A 19,565-nucleotide genomic window follows, 5' to 3' on the forward strand; every position below is an offset into this window, starting at 1 on the left:
AGTGCTGAGATTAAAGGTGTGTGCCACCACCGCCCAGCTGAGTTGATAGATTTTTTTTTAATTTATTTAACTTTGTTTTGTGTGTATTGGTTTGAGGGTGTCAGATTACCTGGAACTGAGTTACATATAGGTCTGAGCTATCATGTGGGTGCTGGGAATTGAACCTGGGTCCTCTGGGAGGGAAGCTAATGCTCTTAACCACTGAGGCATCTCTCCGGCTCCCGATAGATCTTTTTATATTCATCAGAAAACTGATGTCACCAGGCGGTGGCAGCACATGCCTTTAATCCCAGCACTCAGGAGGCAGAGCTAGGCGGATCTCTGTGAGTTCGAGGCCAGCTTGGTCTAAAGAGCAAGATCCAGGAAAGGCACCAAAGCTACACAGAGAAACCCTGTCTCAAAAAAAAAAAAAAAAGAAAAGAAAAAGAAAAGAAAAGAAAAAGAAAACTGATGTTACAGGGCAAAGACAAGGGATGGACAGACCTGTCCACCATGGAGAGACTCTGGAGCAGAAGCTGGTATAGCTAACGCATTATAAGTCTCAGTGTAGATGAGCTTGAGGGGCCGGAGGGGGCCCAGGATTAAGGCAGCACCTACATGTCCCTAAAATTCACCTCCAGGGGCCATAGCCAGTACTCACCGTGAGTTCAGAGAAAAGTCCCTCTACGGGACTTCTTTGGGACAGGCATTGAAACTTTGATTTTCCTCAACAAGGATTTTCCCTCAAAATAAATTGCTTTCCTAATACCTAAGCAGTTGGGGGTTTACTGGAGCGTATCTGACCAGTGGGGAGGGAAGTACCCAAAGCTCTAGACCTTTCGGTGTGGAAATACCCAAATGAGCTTTACTCCAAGACCGCGACCTGTAGCACGAATCTTAAAAGTTCTTACTAATAAAAACAACCCCAGGGATTGGTATTGGGGTGAATACTGGAAGATCAGAGAGACTGAACAAGCCACAGCTGCCTCACCTTACCAACTCCTCAGCTGATCCTGTTTCCCAGACTGGAAGCCTCTGAGTTCTCATCTAAATGGATCGCAGCTGAACTGCTGCTAAAAGCCTAAAAGCTTAACCAGGCTCCAGTTCCTCATCCTCACACCTTATATACCTTTCTGCTCTTGCCATCACTTCCTGAAATTAAAGGCTCTTGTTATCATGCCTGGCTGTTTCCAGTGTGGCCTTGAACTCACAGAGATCCAGGCGGATCTCTGCCTCTGGAATGCTAAGATTAAAGGTGTGTGTGCCACCATTTTCTGGCCTCTATATCTAGTGGCTGTTCTGTTCTGACCCCAGATAAGTTTATTAGGGTGTACAATATTTTGGGGAACACAATATCACCACAGAGACCTAATTATAGACTCACGGAACACCTCTCTTATAGTTAGCATCCACTGGGCACCTGCCTAATAGCAGGAGACTACAGCTAAAATAACCACCATTCTGAGGCTTTATTCTTCAATTCCTACTTTAGGAAAGTGCAGTGTGGTAGGGAAGATAGACAGAAGCACACCCAGGGAAAGTTGAGCCTCTGACATAACAGTAATGCAAACACGCTAACAGTTTATGTCTTAGGTAGACAAAGGTCAAGCATAAATGCTTATCTACCTTAGTTCCCAGCGGCCTGATACTTGGAGTCTGCCTTTCAGCAAAACTGCCAGGACATGTTACACAGAAAATACCAGTCTAATGAGAAAAACAAAAAAAAAGTAAAGTAAGACTTAGAGATGGCTTGGCATGGTGGCAATCCTGGCAGTCCTAACTACTTGGGAATTTTTGGCAGCAAGATGAAGAGTTCCAGGCCAGCTTGGATACTGGGACAATGTAGCAAGGTTCACATCCCAAACCAAACCCAACCCCAAACCATACAAAACCAAGACTATGTACTCAGACCTAGCTGTACAGTAGCGATTCCGGAATTATTCTAACTGGACCGCTGGAGCTGACACTGTCCATCTCCTCACATGCTAATGAGCAGAGGCAGGAATAGAGTCTTGAAGGTATGTTTTCTTTAAAGAGTGACAGTTTGGAGAAAGATTCACATATCACTCTGAGAATCTGCCTTGCATCTCATCTCCAACAAGCAGACTATTCAAGGAGGGGAAACAAAGCCCAGACTTGCCACCCACATCTCTGAGACCCGTGGTAGTTGTGGTTCTCTCATTCCTTCCACTCTTTTTTTTTCCATCTCTGCACACCCGAGCTCAGGCACTCCTTGGAATATTTAGTCTAACTAGTGTCTGCTGGTACTAACCTAATCCTGCTACTCCGGTCAGTGGGCTGGAGAGTTAACTCAGAACAAGCCATCCATTAATGGTGTGTACAGGGCCATCCAGATGGCCGAGGGAGGGTGAGCCATTCTTTGAGGAGGATATGGCCACTGAATAGGATTCCCGAGTTCCAGAGTGTGGCCTCATACCCTTGCACATATGGTCAGCGCTAACTGAATTTGGGGCTTATAAAACAAGAGGTGGGGGGGGGCTCAGTGGATGAGGACAAGCGTGAGTGACAGCAAGCAGACGAGGGAAGACCTAGGTCCTGTCTGTGTATAATTGCACTCCCCTGATTACTCAGCTGAGGAGTAAAGGGAGCAAGCGGCTTGAGTTAGGGTTTAAAAACTGTCCTTGGGGTTGGGATTTAGCTCAGTGGTAGAGCGCTTGCCTAGCAAGCTCAAGGCCCTGGGTTCAGTTGTCAGCTCAAAAAAAAAAAAAAAAAAAACTGTCCTTGCTGGGCGGTGGTGGCTCACACCTTTAATTCCAGCACTCGGGAGGCAGAGCCAGGTGCCAAAGCTACACAGAGAAACCCTGTCTTGGAAAACCAAACCAAACCAAACCAAAAAACCCACTGTCCTCAATCAGGGCACCTGCCATCATAGGCTAATGCCTGACTTTGCAAGGTTGGGAAATAAATTGCATTGTTTTTGCTATTCTCAGTGTTGGCATTCTTATTATGAAATGAGGGTCTGTCCATGTCTCTCTCTCTCTCTCTCTCTCTCTCTCTCTCTCTCTCTCTCTCTCTCTCTCACACACACACACACACACACACACACACACACACACACACACACGCACACTATGCTCCCTTGCAGAGTGAGTCAGATGCCTTTCCTCCTGTACCACTAGGAAGACACCAAACAAAGAACAGAATGACAAGGCTATCTTCCTTTCATAGAGCGACAATAATAAATATAAGAGGAGCAGAAGCATCTTGCATTTCCACAGACTTAGTTGCCAGATACTACCAAAGACTAACTTACAGGCTGCTTCAACAGGAGTTGACACTATCTGTGGTGGTATTGTGTTCCCCAAAATATTGTGTACCCTAATAAACTTATCTGGGGTCAGAGAACAGAAAAGCCACTAGATACTTAGGATAGGCAGTGGTAGCACACGCCTTTAATCCTAGCATTCCAGAGGCAGAAATCCACGTGTTCAAGGATACAGCCAAGCTTGGTGACTCACGCCTTTAATCCCAGAAAGCGAGCCTTTAATCCCAGGGAGTGATGACAGAAAGCAGAAAGATATATAAGGCATGAGGACCAGAAACTAGAAGCATTTGACTGGTTAAGCATTTGGCTGGTTAAGCTTTTAGGTTTTGAGCAGCACAGTTCAGCTGAGAGCCATTTGGATATGAGGACACAGAGGCTTCCAGTCTGAGGAAACAAGATCAGCTGAGAAGTTGGCCAGGTGAGGTTAGCTGTGGCTTGTTCTGTCTCTCTGATCTTCCAGTGTTCACCCCAATAGTTGGCTCCGGGTTTGATTTTATTAATAAGAACTTTTAAGATTCTTCTACAACTATCAACACATTTGCTCCATCAAGAGATAGGTGCTAAGCCATGCATGGTGGCTCATGCCTTTAATCCCAGCACTCGGGAGGCAGAGCCAGGTGGATCTCTGTGAGTTCGAGGCCAGCCTGGGCTACAGAGTGAGTTCCAGGAAGGGCAACAAACTACACAGGGAAATCCTGTCTTGAAAAACCAAGAGAGGAGAGGAGGGCGGTGTGTGTGTGTGTGTGTGTGTGTGTGTGTGTGTGTGTGTGTGTGCTAGTCACAGCCCTACTAGAGCGGCAGGGCTAGGGTTTGACACTGTGGTCTAGGAGGATACTGCTTCTCAAAAGTAGCATGGTGTATTAGCTTCCAGTTGCTGCTATAACAAATGAACACAAACTCAAGTGGCTTAGAACCAAACAAATTGAGTCTCTTACAATTCTATAAGCCAAAACAATCCTAAAATCAACGTCCACAGGGGCCATGTTCCTACATTTCTAGGGCCTACAGAGAAGAATCTGTTTGCCCTTTCCAGCTTCTAGAGGCCACCCTCCATCCTTCAGCTTCCAAGGCAGCATCTTACTGACTCTTGCTGCATTTCTTTGACCCTCCCAAGGGATAAGTTAACTGATTCAATTACTAATTTAAATTTTGGTTTAAAAAAATAACATAGAATTTACCATTTGACCTCTTTGGGATGTATATTTTCATAGTGTTTGGCATATTCACGCTCCTCGGGGGAAATGTGTATCACTTTTGTCATCTTGGGGATCTGAACAATTCCTCCCCACTGGTATCTGCCATTTCATTTTTAAACAGATGTTGTCCAATTTTATTTTGTGTGTATGAGTGTTTTACCTGCATGTATGTGCACCCCAAAGACCAGACCAGGACATCAGATCCCCTGGACCTGGAGTTACAGGCAGTTTTGTGTTAGGGAATAGAATATTTGTTTAACTATGTAAAGGTGTGTTGCGTTTGTTTGTGTTGCAGAATAACTGTATAACTATGTACAGATGTGTTGCTGTTTTACCTTGCCTGCCTAAGGCACCTGATTGGTCTAATAAAAAGCTGAATGGCCAATAGCTAGAGAGGAGGGATAGGCGGGGCTGGTGGGCAGAAAGGAAAAGGGAGCCTCACAGTAAACCAGGGGCTAGCTTGCCACAGAGGAAGCAGGAAAGCAACATGGACAGCATGTAGATGAGCCTCTGGACAGCACATAGATGAATAGAAATGGGTTAATTTAAGTTAAAAAAAAACCCAGCTTGCTAGAAACAAGCCTAAGCTAAGGCTGAGCATTCACAATTAGTAATAAGTCTCAGCGTCATGATTTGGGGGCTGGGGGTCCAAGAGAGCCTGCTGCAGTTGTGAGCTGCCACTTGGGTCCTGGGAATGGAACCTGGATCCTCTGCAAGGGCAGTTAGTAGTTTTCACAGCTGACCCATTGCCCCAGCTCTCTGCTATCTGCGATTTCTATTTCCTGTTTTTATAAACTTTATTTCAGTTATGATTACTATTAATATAGAATCTCATGTAGCCCAGGTTGGCCTCAAACTTGCTAGGCAGCGAACAATGACTTTGAACTTGTGATTCCTTTGCCTCAGTCTCCTGAGTTCTAGGGTTACAGGCTTGTATCACCATGCCTGGCTTATGGTGCTGGGATCAACTCCAGCACTTCAAACACACAGGCAAGCACTCTACCAACTGAATTACACCCCCAGATCCTATTGTGTGTGTGTGATTGTGTGTGTGTGTCTGTGTGTGTGTGTGTGACAAATGAGACAGAGTTTTGCTACATAGTAGCGTCTGTTCTTGCTTTGGCTTCCCCCAGGGATGGACTGAGATGCGGAAGTGGACACTAAATAATCCTTTTCCTGCCCCATGTTGCTTCTTGGTTACACTGTTGACATAGCAACAGGAAAAAACCTTTCTGTTTGCAGAAGTTACCTTTGGTTTCAGTGCTATTCAAGGAACCACAGCAGATGACACATTGTGGGGACTTTCCCCTGATATTTCCCATCTTCGACATTTATCATTTTATGTTTAATTAAAACAAAGAATTTAGCTGGGTGTTGGTGGCACATGCCTTTAATCCCAGCACTCGGGAGGCAGAGGTAGGCGAATCTGTGAGTTTGAGGCCAGCCTGGTCTACAGAGTGAGTTCCAGGACAGCCAAGGCTACACAGAAAAAGCCTGTCTTGAAAAACCATAAAACAAACAAACAACAAACAAATAAACAAAACAAACGAAGACAAAAACAAAACAAAACAACCTAAGAATTTAAAACTACTGTCTCTTAATTTTTGTAAAAGAGGTAAGTCTTGGGGTCTAATTCCACCCTTTTCTAAGCTGACACCCATTTTTCCGAGCCCCATTTGTTGAAGAGACCACCTTGTGTCCTGTCTATTCTTGGCAGCCTTCTTGCAGCTTCCTGTGACCACAGGGGAGAGAGTTTAGTTCTGGGCTCTGTTCCAGTTCTCAGATGGACTTGTCTCCTTATGCCAGCGCAACCCTGGTTTGATCACTTAGCTTTATAATATGTTTCAAAATAAAGAAACATGAAGTTCTTCGAGTGTGGGCATTTAAAGAATCTAACTATTCTAGTCCATAGAGGTTCCATGTAATGTTACTCTTTGGTAAAAACTGCCATTGATTTCAAGATTTTTTAAAGTTTTTTTATTTTCATTTTTTCCAGACAGGGTTTCTCTGTGTAGTTTTGGTGCCTGTCCTGGATCTTGCTCTGTAGACCAGGATGGCATCGAACTCACAGAGGTCTGTCTGGCTCTGCCTCCCAAGTGCTGGAATTAAAGGTGTGCGCCGCCGCCGCCGCCGCCGCCGCCGCCGCCCGGCGAAATGTAGTTTTTAAATGCCATTATTATTCTGTGTGTGCATGATGTGTGTGTGTGTGTGTGTGTGTGTGTGTGTGTGTGTGTAGAGAGAGAGATCTGCCACAGAGAACAACAGCATATGGAATTGGTTCTCTCCTTCCACATTTACGTCGGTTGCAGGACTCAAATACAGGTTACCATGTGTGTGTGTGTGTGTGTGTGTGTGTGTGTGTGTGTGTGTGTGAAGCAAGCACCTTTATCTGCTGAGCCCCTCATTGCCCCTCAAAAAATGTAAATAAGGTATCTTTTAGTCATATTGATTTTTCTTATCCATGAGCATAAGTCTCATCATCCTTAAATATATGTAGTTATTTATAATAAAATATTATTTATAATGATAAAAGTATATTATTAAATATATATATATATGTATATATATATTTACATTTGAGTGTGTATGCATAAGATAGAGGACAACCTGAAGGACTTGTTCCTCTCCTTCTCCCATCTGGGTCCCCAGGATGAAGCTCAGGTCATAAGGCTCAGGTTATCTTACTCACTGGCTTGGGTTATTTTCTTTCTGATTTGTTGAGTGTGGTCTGATCAAAGTGCTAGATATCAAATGCTTTATCTGAACCAACTGAGATAATCACGTGGGTATTCCCCCTTTATTATTAACCTGATGTGCTACACTGGAAGATTTTTCATACATTAACTCAACTTTGCATTCCAAGAATAAATTTCATTTGATCATGGTGGTGAATATTCCTCTTAATGTTCTGTTGAATTTTGTTTGCTGATAGTTTTGAGGGTTTTTTTTTTTTGCATCAATATTCATCAGGAATAGGGATGCATCATTTTCTTGCAGTATCTCTTCCTTGTTTTCTGTCAGGTTGATGACGTTAAGAGACTGAGCTTGGAAGAGGTGCTGCCCCTTGGTTTTCAGATAGAAACTTGAGAAAACTCTGTGTTAAACTTTTCTTGAAGGATCTGATAGATGTCTTTTGTGAAGCCATCTGATCTTGGGCTTGGGGGAGGTGATTACTGATTTAGTCTTCTCACTATTGACATTTAGCTTTTCTGCTTCTTCATAATGCCATCTTGGTCTGTTGTCTGTCCCTAGGAATCTTCCAACTTTTTGTTTACCTTATTTATTGTTAAAGAACTTAGAGACGTGGTTTTTAATTTGGGTGTGTTTGTGCACATGAGGGTGGTGCCCATGGAGACCAGAGTTGTCAGATTCCCTAAGCTGGAGTTACACGTGGGTTGTGGGCCACCCAATGTGGGTGCTGGAATTGAACCTGGGTCCTCTGGAAGGGCTGTTCTCACTCTGAACCACTGACCCATCTCTCCAACCACTCTATCTATTTCTTTATCACTGGTGGTCATTTTGCTTTTAGTTGTTTGTATTTTCTTTTTTTTCTTTACCTGGGGGCTTTATCCTCAAAGATTAGTCCTTTTGCTGTTTCCTTTCACTTTAGGTTTATTTATTTATTTTTTTTTTTCAACTAGTTTCTAGAAAGGTTGTTAGCTTGATTTTGTATACTCTGGTTTTAAAGTATCCATTTGACTGTCACGTATTTCCTTAGAGCTACATTTGTTGCAGTTCATAAATTTTGTTACATTCTTTCCATTTTCATTTGTCGGCAGTATTTCCCAGTATTTTGTTACCTCTTCACCCGAGTATTTTCAAATGTGTTGCCTAATTTCTACATTTATGTATTTCCAGGCTTGTGTTTCCGAGACAGGGTCTCACGATGTAAACCATGCTGGCCTAGAACTCTCAAGAGACCCGCATATGATTTCCAGTGCCGGGATTGAGGAAGTGTGTCACCCCATGAAACAACCCCCAACCCCAGCTAGCTCCCCTTCTCTGTGGATTTGCCTCTAGCTTCTCCCACTGTAATTGGTAAAGATACTTTGTACTGTTTCAACCTGGTGCACTTGTCAAGACTTGTTTGCAGCCTAAGGTGGTTCCTCACTGGGAAAACATTCAAGTGTATTCTGCTCTTGCTGGGCTGGAGATTCAGCATGTCTGTTAGGTTCCACTAGTCCATGGTGGTGCCACCTCCCTTCCTGAGCTCCCATTTCATTGAAAGTGAATGGGAGATCTACTACTGTGCTGTTGCCTGTTTCGACCTGCAATTCTGTGGACATTTTCTTCATGTGTGTAGGAGCTCTCATGCCTACTGCATGTTCATGATGTCCTTTCTCTGGGGAGTTCACACACAGACACATGTTTAGATCCTATTTTGTCTAGGAGTCATTTTTCTCTTTGGTTACTATATGGATTATCTTTATCTATCTTTTCACTTTCAGCTCATGTATGTCCTTAGATAAATCAAGCATCTCATTGGAAAATATGATTTAGAACTTAAAAAAAAAACTATTAAGTCAACATATGTCCTTTGATTGTAGAGTTTAATAATTTACATTTAAGGCAAGAATTGGTGGGGGAATACTGCCCATTTAGTTGTTTCTGTAGTCTTAAAAACATCATTTTTACATTTTGTGTGTGTGTGTGAACATGGAGGTCAGAAGACAACCTGAGGGACTCTGTTCTCTCCTTCTACCATGTGGTTGTTTGAGGGTACAGTCTGCCATGGTGGGAAAGGCATGGCAGCGGAGCTTGGATGAGCTGGTCCCATTGCATCCACCTCAGGACACAGGGAGATGGATGCCGAGTGTGTCAGTTTCTCCAGTTAAAGCACAGAACGTGTGCGACAGTAACTCTGCCTGGGAGAACCTGAGGATGCTTCTTACAGAAGTGTCATCGAGATGATTTCTGTAAGATAATAAGGGAGGAAGAAGAGTTCCAGGCTAGTGAGCAGTGCACACAATGGAAAGGGAGGATAAACACCTGAGAAAAGAGGATACTCACTAGTGAATGGCCCACGTCCGTCTTAGCTGATAATACCTGTGCAATGGGCACGTGCGCTTCCTTAAAATTCTGTTCCAGAATTGCAGAACATTATATTGAGAATGTTGGCATATAACAAGGTGTTCAAATGTAAAATTCAAAGTCAAGTACATACACTGCACACACTGTGTGCACACAACCCTGAAACAATATGACATTTTAAAAAGAATCGTTCAGGTTTTTTTTTTTTGTTTTTGTTTTTGTTTTCCCCCGAATCAGGGTCTCTCTAGCTGTTCTGGCACTCACTATGTAGATCAGGCTAGCCCGGAACTTAAGAGATCCACATGCCTCTGCCTCTAGAGTGTTAAAATTAAAGGCGTGCACCACCACCTTTGATCGCCAATGTTCTAAAACATTTCAAAGAATGTATCAGGGGGCTGAGAGAGACGGCTCGGGGGTTAAGAGCATTTGCTATTGTTCCAGAGGACCCGGGTTCAGTTCCCAGCAGTCACAGAGGGCGTCTCATCACGCCTGCAACTTTAGCTCCAGGGGCTCAGACACCCGCTTCTGTCCTCTGCACACGGGTGCACAGAAACACACACAGATACACAGTAAAACACACAACAAATATTTATTTATTTATGTATGTATGTATGTATGTATGTATGTATGTATGTATGTATGTTCTTCAAGACAGGGTTTCCCTCTGTAGTTTTGTGCCTGTCCTTGAACTCACTTGGTAGCCCAGGCTGGCCTTGAACTCACAGAGTTCAAGTGCCGGGATTAAAGGCGTGGGCCACCACCACCCGGCAAAACAAGTCTTTTTAAAAGAAGTGTTCACATGTATAAAATTTTAGAGAGCAACTACGACAAACAAAAGAGAATGGACATTGGTGTTGGCAGGAGAACAAGCCCCGACACCCTGCCTTGCCAGTCTGTCGCTCCTCCTGCCGTAAGCTCCTGACTCATTAGTTTCACAGTTGTTAATACTGTTTCACACAATTGAGAAATGCTGGAATCATCCAGGTAGCCAAACTGGTATTTCTTATTCACCGCCCCCTCTACCCCAGGACTCTACTCCCAAGTCAATCAAATTAACTTAACAAGTACTTATGGAATTATTCTGTATTTTTAAAATACTCAGGGCCACGTAGAGTTAAGGCAACAGATACTCTGCAAGCAGATGGAATCACTAAGCTGCACACTGTGTTTTTGTTTCTATGGCACGCTGTAATCCCTCTGGGATGTGGCTGCCAGGACAGTTCATTCTCATTGTGGTGACATTGGAATGGTGGCTAAACCATACGGAGGACAGATGACAAGCCCCAGGGTCTTCGAGGCTAGAAGGCAGCAGCTGTTCACACTGCAGGCACACGACAACATTCCAGACACCTCATTCCACACAACTTTTCACTTAGTAGATTGAAGGTGACCAGGGTGGGGTTGTGCTGTGGAATAATCCTTCTGCACACCGTGTGGGTATATGTCACTATGATTGGTTTAATAAACAAGCTGACTGGCCAATAGCTGAACAGGATAAAGTTAGGCAGGACAGCCAAACTGAGAATGATGGGATGAGGAAAGGCAGAGTAAGAGAGTTGCCAGCCAGTTGGAGAACAAGTCAGACACACAAAATGAGATAGAGATAAAAGCCATGAGCTTCGGCGCAGCACATAGATTAATAGAAATGGGTTAAGTTGTTAGAGCTGGTTAGTAACAAGCCTGAGCTATTGGCCGAGCATTTATAATCTTAAATCTCCATGTTGGTTATTTGGTGGACAGGAAAACTCCACCTACAGGGTTGCCATTTCTATAGCCAGTACCCTACATATATAACAGAGTTGTCAAAAAAGACTCAAATGTGGAGTAGGCCACATACAAGAAGAGCACAGGGCTGTCTGACCTGCCTGGTCTAGAAAGGGGCTTTGACAACAGTGTTTGAAAATTTGGACACTACTCTCATGTGCAGAGCTTTAAAGTTCAGTTCTCGAACTGCACCACACACACATCAGTACTTTTTCTACATCTTCAGGCACTTCCAAGGTACACCCAATGTTAAAAGCCAATGCTTTTAAAGGGCTGAGTTGATGATTTCAAAAGTAAGGGTGTCAACAGTTTCATTTTCTTTCCAGTCCAATTAAGTTTTAAATCAATAACCTATGACAGTAGACACTACTAGAAAGAGTAAGCGGCATTCACTCTGGTAGCATTTTATTCAGGGAGTTCTTCCTTGATTTCGTCAAGAATGGAAGTGGGAAGGGGAAGAAAGGGTAGGAAATCAAACAAGGAATATTTTAGGACATATTTAATAAAATAACCTGCTCCTTCAAAACCTCTTTTGTACAAGGTAAGACACAGTGAAGAACATAGTCACAAACAGAATCCACTTAGGCTGAGGCTACAAAGAAAAGGAATGCATGACTTAGAAGGTTCCTGATGGGAAATCACAGCATTTCCAGGCACTTACAAAATTAAGTTCAAAGTTCAAATGAAAGCAAATTAAAAAAAATAATTACACTCTTTTTCCAGTGACTCATTAACTGTTCCACACGGCAATGTGGCACCCAGATTCTTACGTGTATTTCAAAGACATGAACGCATAAAGTGTAAACTTCCTTTCAGTGCTGGGCATCTAAACCAGGGTACTGTGCACCTGAGGTGAGTGTTACCACCAAGCTATACCTTCATCCAGAAGGTGAAAATTGAAGTGATTTCTTTTCGTAAAAAATAATTTTCTTTATGTTTTCTAATGTGATGAAAAAGAAATTTGCCCAAACAATGACATTATTAGCTGTGAGAGAGGATGAGAAATGTGGAGTACTGATGCCTGCATTTTTCAGTTGGGACTAGACAGAGAATGGGGAAAGTTCAAGTTCAAAGTGTACTTCTTTGGGCTTCCACGTGTATTGGGTTAAGTCATTAAAGCAGATATAACTTTGGGGCAATTGTCATAGTGGTATGTTTCTACACAAGTGGAAACCATTTTCAATTGTCAACACACTTGGATTTTAGAAGCTGAACAAAACAACCTTTTATGGAGAACATGTAGACTCTCAGCTCAACATACAACCACAGAGGAAATAACAGCTCCATCGATCACGAAGCTTCATGCAGCAGAGGAAAAATGTGCATGACTTTTACGCACTTTTCACCTTTCACCACAAAGACGTCAGCTATGAAAGGAGCTGAAAAGGCAGCATGGAATCCCACCACAATGGAACACGGGAGGAGCCGGCATCCCCAAGGTCGGTGAAATTATTCACCAGGGAAAAAAATCTTCACATGGCAAATTCGGCTGGACTCACCAGTATCACCCAGCTGGGAAGGAAAGAAAGTTCACTCTCTGGGCCAAAAGCCCGAAGCGGCTGTTGGGAGCAAGAGGGCGACCAAGACCGAGGAGAAGAGGTTCACGGCGTTGTTGTCCAGGATGGGCTTCCCTGCTATGTGCTTGGTCTCCCGGGCCGGGCTGCTGACCACCAGCCCGGTGCTTTCATCCAGACCTGAGATGGAAGGAGGAGAATGGTGTGGGAGACACAAGCGACCGTTAGGAAGAGCAAACACAAGCACTTGTCTCCAGAGGAGACAATCTGTGCGGGAGTCTCAGTGCTTTGTACAGTGATGTGGAGGGATGACTGATATGGTGTTATATTTAAAACCCTTGGTTATCAAAGACCTTCCTGCACAGGGGGCCTTTACAGCACCTCAGCAGTGGTCTCTCATATCTCTGGAGTTCCTTTAGGAATGGAAGGCCTGGCTTCCCAGTGGTCTCTCTAAGACAAACCTGGGGGTCCAACATCTGGGGTCACATCTGGCCTCAGAATGGGACATCAGGGACCAGTATGGTATGGCTGCAAAGAAGGCTGTTGGGACTCACGTCTATGCTTCTGCTGGAAGGGAAGACTGGATGTGACAACATGTAGAGCTGGGGTAGGGGAGGTGATCACACCCGAGAGCTGTGCTCTCAAGAACAGCGTTGACGACCTTACAAAAAGAGGCTGCAGGGAGCAGCTGGGCCCTCTGCTCACAGGACGACACAGCAACAAGGTGCTAACTTGGACACAGTGAGCCATCACTGGATCCTGCATCTACTGAGGGCTTGATCATAGTTTCTGCTCTTAATAGACCACCTACTCCCAACATTTTCACAAACAGCACAAACAGAATAAAATACAGGCACACTAAAACTCATACTTATATATTTTCTCTTTAAGATTGTGTGTGCTTATGCCGGGCGGTGGTGGCGCACGCCTTTAATCCCAGCACTCGGGAGGCTACACAGAGAAACCCTGTCTCGAGAAAAAGATTGTGTGTTCTTGTGCACGGGTCTGTCTGCATAAGCACACGTGTGGGTGCACGTGGAGGCCCCAAGAGGAAGTCAGGTCCCTTGGAGTTGGAGTTAGAACTATGGACAGCTGGATGTAGGTGCTGGGATCTGGACTTTGGTCCCCATGATTGATTGAGCAGCAAACATTCTTAAGTGCTGAGTCAACTCTCCAGTTCCCACATATCATGAGTAAAAACTTAACTGCTGACAGCTAAGGGAAGTCCTAGCTACTAGGAACACTGAGGCAGGAAGGAAGCTTTAAGTACAGGAGTTTAAGGCCAACAAGAGCTTATTTTAGAAACAAATCAACCAAGAGACAAAAGCCTCAGGGGTGAGGACAGAATGTCATGGTGAGGATAATCACCACAGGGAAGAAGGCCATTCACGTAGCCAGACAAGTATAATTATCAAATGCACTTGGCAAAAGCAAATGGAAGGAGGGGCATTAAAATGATCTGATCCAGGGCTGGAGAGACGGCTCTGAGGTTAAGAGCACTGGCTACTCTACCAGAGGTCCTGAGTTCAATTCCCAGCAACCACATGGTGGCTCACAACCATTTGTAAAGAGATCTGGTGTTCTCTTCTGGCCTGCAGGGATACAAAATAAATAAATAAATCTTAAGAAAAAAAAGATCTGATCCAAGTGTCCTGTTTTTCTAGGACTGAATTGGTGACAGCTCAAAATCAAAGTCTGTTTCTTGCACTATAATCACTGTTCCTTAGGATTTAGAAATCTCTCTGAATTAGTTTAACACAAAAGAATAAGAAAACCAAAATTATGGGGATTTCCCCCGTCACTTCTGGCATTTGGGTTGGTTTCATCGGTACATTTTTTTTTTCAAGTTTTTAAAGTGTTCATATTTCTTCCCTATTTCTTCAAACAAAAGTTACAATAAGATGCTGTCTTACAGCCGGTGGTAGTGGTGGCGCACGCCTTTAATCCCAGCACTAGGGAGGCAGAGACAGGCAGATCTCTGTGAGTTCAAGGCCAGCCTGGTCTACAGATTGAGTTCCAGGACAGGTTCCAAAGCTACAGAGATTCTGTCTCAAAAAAAAAAAACAAACAAAAAACAAAAACAAAAATAAAACAAAAACAAAAAAAAAGACGCTCTTACCAGAAAACTGCATTGTTGCCCCTAAGTATGAGTCCACAACTGATCCTAGTAACCCAGCCAGACCTCCAAATGCAATTATGGGCCACTGGGGAGCGGAGATGTCTAAATCATTCACAAACAGCAGCTGTGTGAGGAAGTAGGCCAGGCCCACACAGGTACCACCAAGGAGACTGGAGACGAGTCCCACCACGGTGACGCCTCCGTTGGTTCCTGAAGGAGAAACACACCAAAGCATCCGGTTAGGACTCAGCAAGTGAGGGATACCAAGGAGAGCAAAACAAAACAAAACCCCACAGGGGTACATACATGCCTAATTAAAATGAATTCAAAGAAAAGAGCGCTCGCTCTCTTAAAAAATAAACAAACAACTAATACACAGGGGCTGGAGAGGCTGCTTGTGGTATAGAGAACTTGCCAAGCACACATGAGATCCCAGGTCCAATCCCCAGAACCCACCTCTGCCCCCAAGAAACAAAAATCAAAATGCTGCTATGTGAAAGTTGCACACACTCATGGGACACCGCCATTGGAATATATACATCCACTGTTTAATTCAGATCACAGGACCCACAGCTTCCTCAAATACTTGTCATTCCTTATGGTGAAAGCATTAAACATCCCATTTTTCTAGCTCTTAGAAAGGATAACCTAGCCTAAGTTGTCTCTAGTCACCTACTCTAGACTACAATACCAGAATGTCATTCTTGTCTACTGAGCCCCACTGTTGATCTTTCCTCATCTCTCTCCTCTCTCTAGCCGCTGGCAACGACAGTCTATCCCCAACTTGTGGGCAGTCAACTATTTTCCCAGGTTACACCCACGCGAAACCATGCTGTACTTGGGAGAAAGTCCTCTAGGCTGGGGAGGCAGCTCAGCGGGAAAGTGGGTGAGCTTAACAAAAGTTAGAGTCACCGGGGAAGTGCCTCAAGGAAGGCCTGCCTAGATCAGGCTGGCCTGTGGGCATGCCTGGTGGGGATTACCTTGGTTACAGTAAATGAGGCAGGAAGACCTGCATCATTCCCTGGGCAGGGATCCTGGACAATACAAGAGTAGACAGAGAAAGCCAGCTGAACACCAAAGGCATGCATGAACGGATGGCTCTCTGTTCCAGAGTGTGGTTGTGATGTGACCACCTGCTTCAAGTTCTTTGCTGCCCTGACTTCCCTGTAATGATGGGATGTAACTTGGAAGTGTGAGCCAAATAAACACTTTTCTCTTATGTTTCTTTCTTTCTCTTTTCTTTTTCTTTTTTCTTTCTTTTTTTTTTTTTTTGGAGATAGGGTTTCTCTGTGTAGCTTTACACCTTTCCTGGAACTCACTTGATAGCCCAGGCTGGCCTCGAACTCACAGAGATCCGCCTGGCTCTGCCTCCCGAGTGCTGGAATTAAAGGCGTGCGCCACCACCGCTCGGCCTCTCTTATGTTTATTTAGTCAGAGTATTTTATCATAGCCATGGGAAGGGAAACTAAGACAGGAACATGTGCAAAATTTTGATATATAGGATCACAGGAATAAAATCAAACGATAATTTTATTTGCATATAACCTATTAACAGCTTCCTTCCTGCATACTTTAGATTACTCATAATTACTACATCAGGCATGGTGGTGTGCACCTTTAATCCCAGCACTTGGTGGCAGAGGCTGAAGGATCTCTGAGTTCCAGGCCAGCTGCACAGATAAACCCTGTCCTCCCAACTCCAGTTCCGACTACACTGTAAATAGTTACTGTAAATAGTTATACAACATTGTTTGGTGAGTAATCATAAGGAAAAAGGACTGTAAGGGCTGTTCTTTTTAAGATTTACTTTATTTTCTGTTTATGAGTGCTTTGTGTTTGATGGCTAAGGAGGCCGTCAGATCCCCTGGAACTGCAGGGATTGTGAATCGCCATGTGGGTACTGGGAATCAAACCTGGATCCTCCGGGAAACACCCAGTGTGCCTAACTACTCAGCTATCTCTCCAGCAACCTTCCGTTTTATAAGATTTTATTTCTTGCTTATGAGTGTTTTGTTTGCATGTATGTCTGTGCACCATATGTGCATGCCTGGTGCCGTGAGGTCAGAAGAGGGCCTGAGGTACCTCTGGAGCTGGAGGTAGAGCTGTGAGCCGCCATGGTGGTGCTGGGAACTGAACAAGCACTGTAAGAACAAGCACTCTTAACTGCTCAGTTATCTCTCAAGCCCGCCCCCACCATCAAACTGTTTTATATATATATAACCCAATGTTGATTGAATCCATAGATTTGTAGGGCAAACTGTTTGTTAAAAATATAATTGAGCCGGGTGGTGGTGGTGGTGGTGGTGGTGCACACCTTTGATCCCAGCACTTGGAAGGCAGAGGCAGACAGATCTCTGTGAGTTTAAGGCCAGCCTGGTCTACCGAGTGAGTTCTAGGATAGCCAATGCCACACAGAGACCCTGTCTCAAATACATATGGCCCTCAATACTTGAGTGTCCTCCTTTCTTCCTTGTCCATTGCTCTGTGGGTCAATCTCTTAAGTTTCTTTATTGTGTATCTAAGTCTCATTCACATTCTCTACAGATATAATCACCAACTTACAATTAAGAAGACCAAATATAAACTGTAAAAGGCTCTAAAGAAAAACATTAACTCAAGGTTTGGCTCTTAGTTTGTATTAAGCAAACTCAAATCGAGACTCACAGCTGGGGCTGGGGAGATGGCCCTGTCAGTAAGGTGGTGGCCACGTAAGCCCAAGAGCCTGGGTTCAGTTCCCAGAAGCCAAGGAAAAAGCCGGGTGTGGTACCATGTGCTTGCAACCCCAGCATGGTGAGGCAGGTTCGTCCCTCTGGCCTGCTGTCCTGCCAGCATAGCCTACTTGGAGAGCGCTAGACCAAGGAGAGACACTGTGCAAAAAACAGAGTGGATGGCTTCCTGAGAAGTACACCCAAGCCTGACCTTTGGATTCCAAATGTGTGCATACACAACACAGACACACACACAGACACACAGACACACACACACACACACACACACACACACACACACACACACACACACACACACACACTCACCAACTGGAACTTTCTCCCAGGTCGTTATCAGCCGAGGTGAGCTTTTGCTCAGAACTGGGCCAACTTCAGAAGCCCAGGTATCTCCAGCAGAGCAGGCCAGTGCAGCCAAGAGAGACAAACACATCCAGGAAGCAGTGGGCTGCTTGGAGAAATCTACGGGCATTTCCCCGGGGCCATTCTCTATCATGTACAGCAGAGCCAGCTCCGTGGGCACGGCTCCATTACAGAATACCTGAACCCAGTTCCTTTGGCCTCCTGGAGACAGGCAAGCAGATGGAGAATGGAAAGAAAAAGAAAAAAAAAATCATTTATAGAAACATATATTTTTAAGTTTCAGAAAAGTATAGTAGCCTAAAAAAATAAAAGTGGCAAGGTATCTTTGTCCATAGTCTATACCGTTATTAATAAATGCAGAATGAATAACAGCAGACTCACACGAAAATCCTGCAGTTACTTGTTATTGTGGCACAAGACATAATGAATTGAATTAGGCTACAGAAGCCGTCCTCAGATAAGATTCATCTGTTCTTCCAGCCTGACGGCTTCTGATCAAAAGCTCCTGTTAGGATAAAGTAGTGTCAGAATAATTCATCTCACCTTCCTTATATTCCGAATCTAGACGCTTCTTCACCTCTCCTTTCCATTTGGTGAGTTTCGAAGATGAGAGGAAAAACATCAGCAGAGAGGTAAAAAAGCTGAAATTTGCAATGGTTAAGATAAATCCAACCACTAGCCCTGGAAGAAACACATGTAAACACAGAATTAGACTTAAATCCAGAAACTGATATTTTGAGAGGGAAAAAAAGAATCTTTTCATTTTATTTATTTATTTTCTAGACAGGGTTTCTCTGTGTAGCTTTGCGCTTCAGAGACCAGGCTGGCCTCGAACTCACAGAGATCCGCCTACTTCTGCCTCCCGAGAGCTGGGATTAAAGGCGTGTGCCACCACCACTGCCCAGCTCATTTATTTTCAAATCAAAATCTGACATACATTTCTAGCACATCTTCATGAATCCAACTCAGTTACTACCAAGCAGCAAACTGAAGCCGTTTTAACTGATAGTTTTCAACCATATTTTGATCTCAGAAAACGATATAAGATCATTTTAAGGCAGACTTTCTATACTCAATTTGAAGATGAGAATGACTTAATTATTCGGCCATAAACATTATACAGCAGTCAGAACAGAAGGTAAATCTGGAGATTTTTCAAACTGCAAGTAGCGCTCTAGGGAGCGGAGATTATCATTTTACAAGTTCCTAACTTTTGCATTTACATCCTGGGATTTTCTTTTAAAATGAAAAGTCAAAGGAAGATCAACTTCTCACATCTTGCAAGAATTTTATGAATGTGATTTTGGATTTTTATACTTTTCTCTGGTGTCAGGCAACCCTTCAGTTTTCAAACGGTGACTGATTTTAAGGAAGCATTCAAAACACATGCCCCTACTCTTAACTGTCCAGAAGACTGAGGCAGGAAGATGTCCAGAGCCTAAGAGTTTGAGACTAGTCTGTGTAACACAGGATCTCATGTACACAAACAAGCAAACATGTTTGGAGAGGATGCCCGCACCTGAAGGAGCATGATGTTTCAGGATGCTCTCACTGTCTGGGGTTACATATTCCTGCTGGTCCATGTGC

General features: G+C 43.9%; 1 protein-coding gene across 3 annotated transcripts in view; it reads right to left on the minus strand.

The window, feature by feature from the left end:
- Nucleotides 1-9,238: 9,238 nt before the first annotated feature.
- Nucleotides 9,239-19,565, minus strand: part of Tmem19 (transmembrane protein 19) — a 44,908-nt gene continuing 34,581 nt past the window's right edge. For 2 of the 3 annotated variants that reach the window (XM_016007388.3, XM_006988967.4), the window contains exons 4-7: nucleotides 18,522-18,659; nucleotides 17,925-18,179; nucleotides 14,890-15,099; nucleotides 11,645-12,950 (exon numbers count right to left, since the gene is read on the minus strand). In XM_016007388.3, coding sequence (XP_015862874.1) covers nucleotides 12,787-12,950; nucleotides 14,890-15,099; nucleotides 17,925-18,179; nucleotides 18,522-18,659 — 767 coding nt within the window. In that variant the 3' untranslated portion in view covers nucleotides 11,645-12,786. Of the gene's footprint in view, nucleotides 9,376-11,644; nucleotides 12,951-14,889; nucleotides 15,100-17,924; nucleotides 18,180-18,521; nucleotides 18,660-19,565 lie in introns of those variants that run through there. The other variant, XM_076553924.1, reaches the window with a different exon arrangement.

The sequence above is a fragment of the Peromyscus maniculatus genome, chromosome 18, assembly GCF_049852395.1.
Source record: "Peromyscus maniculatus bairdii isolate BWxNUB_F1_BW_parent chromosome 18, HU_Pman_BW_mat_3.1, whole genome shotgun sequence".
NCBI lineage: Eukaryota > Metazoa > Chordata > Mammalia > Rodentia > Cricetidae > Peromyscus > Peromyscus maniculatus.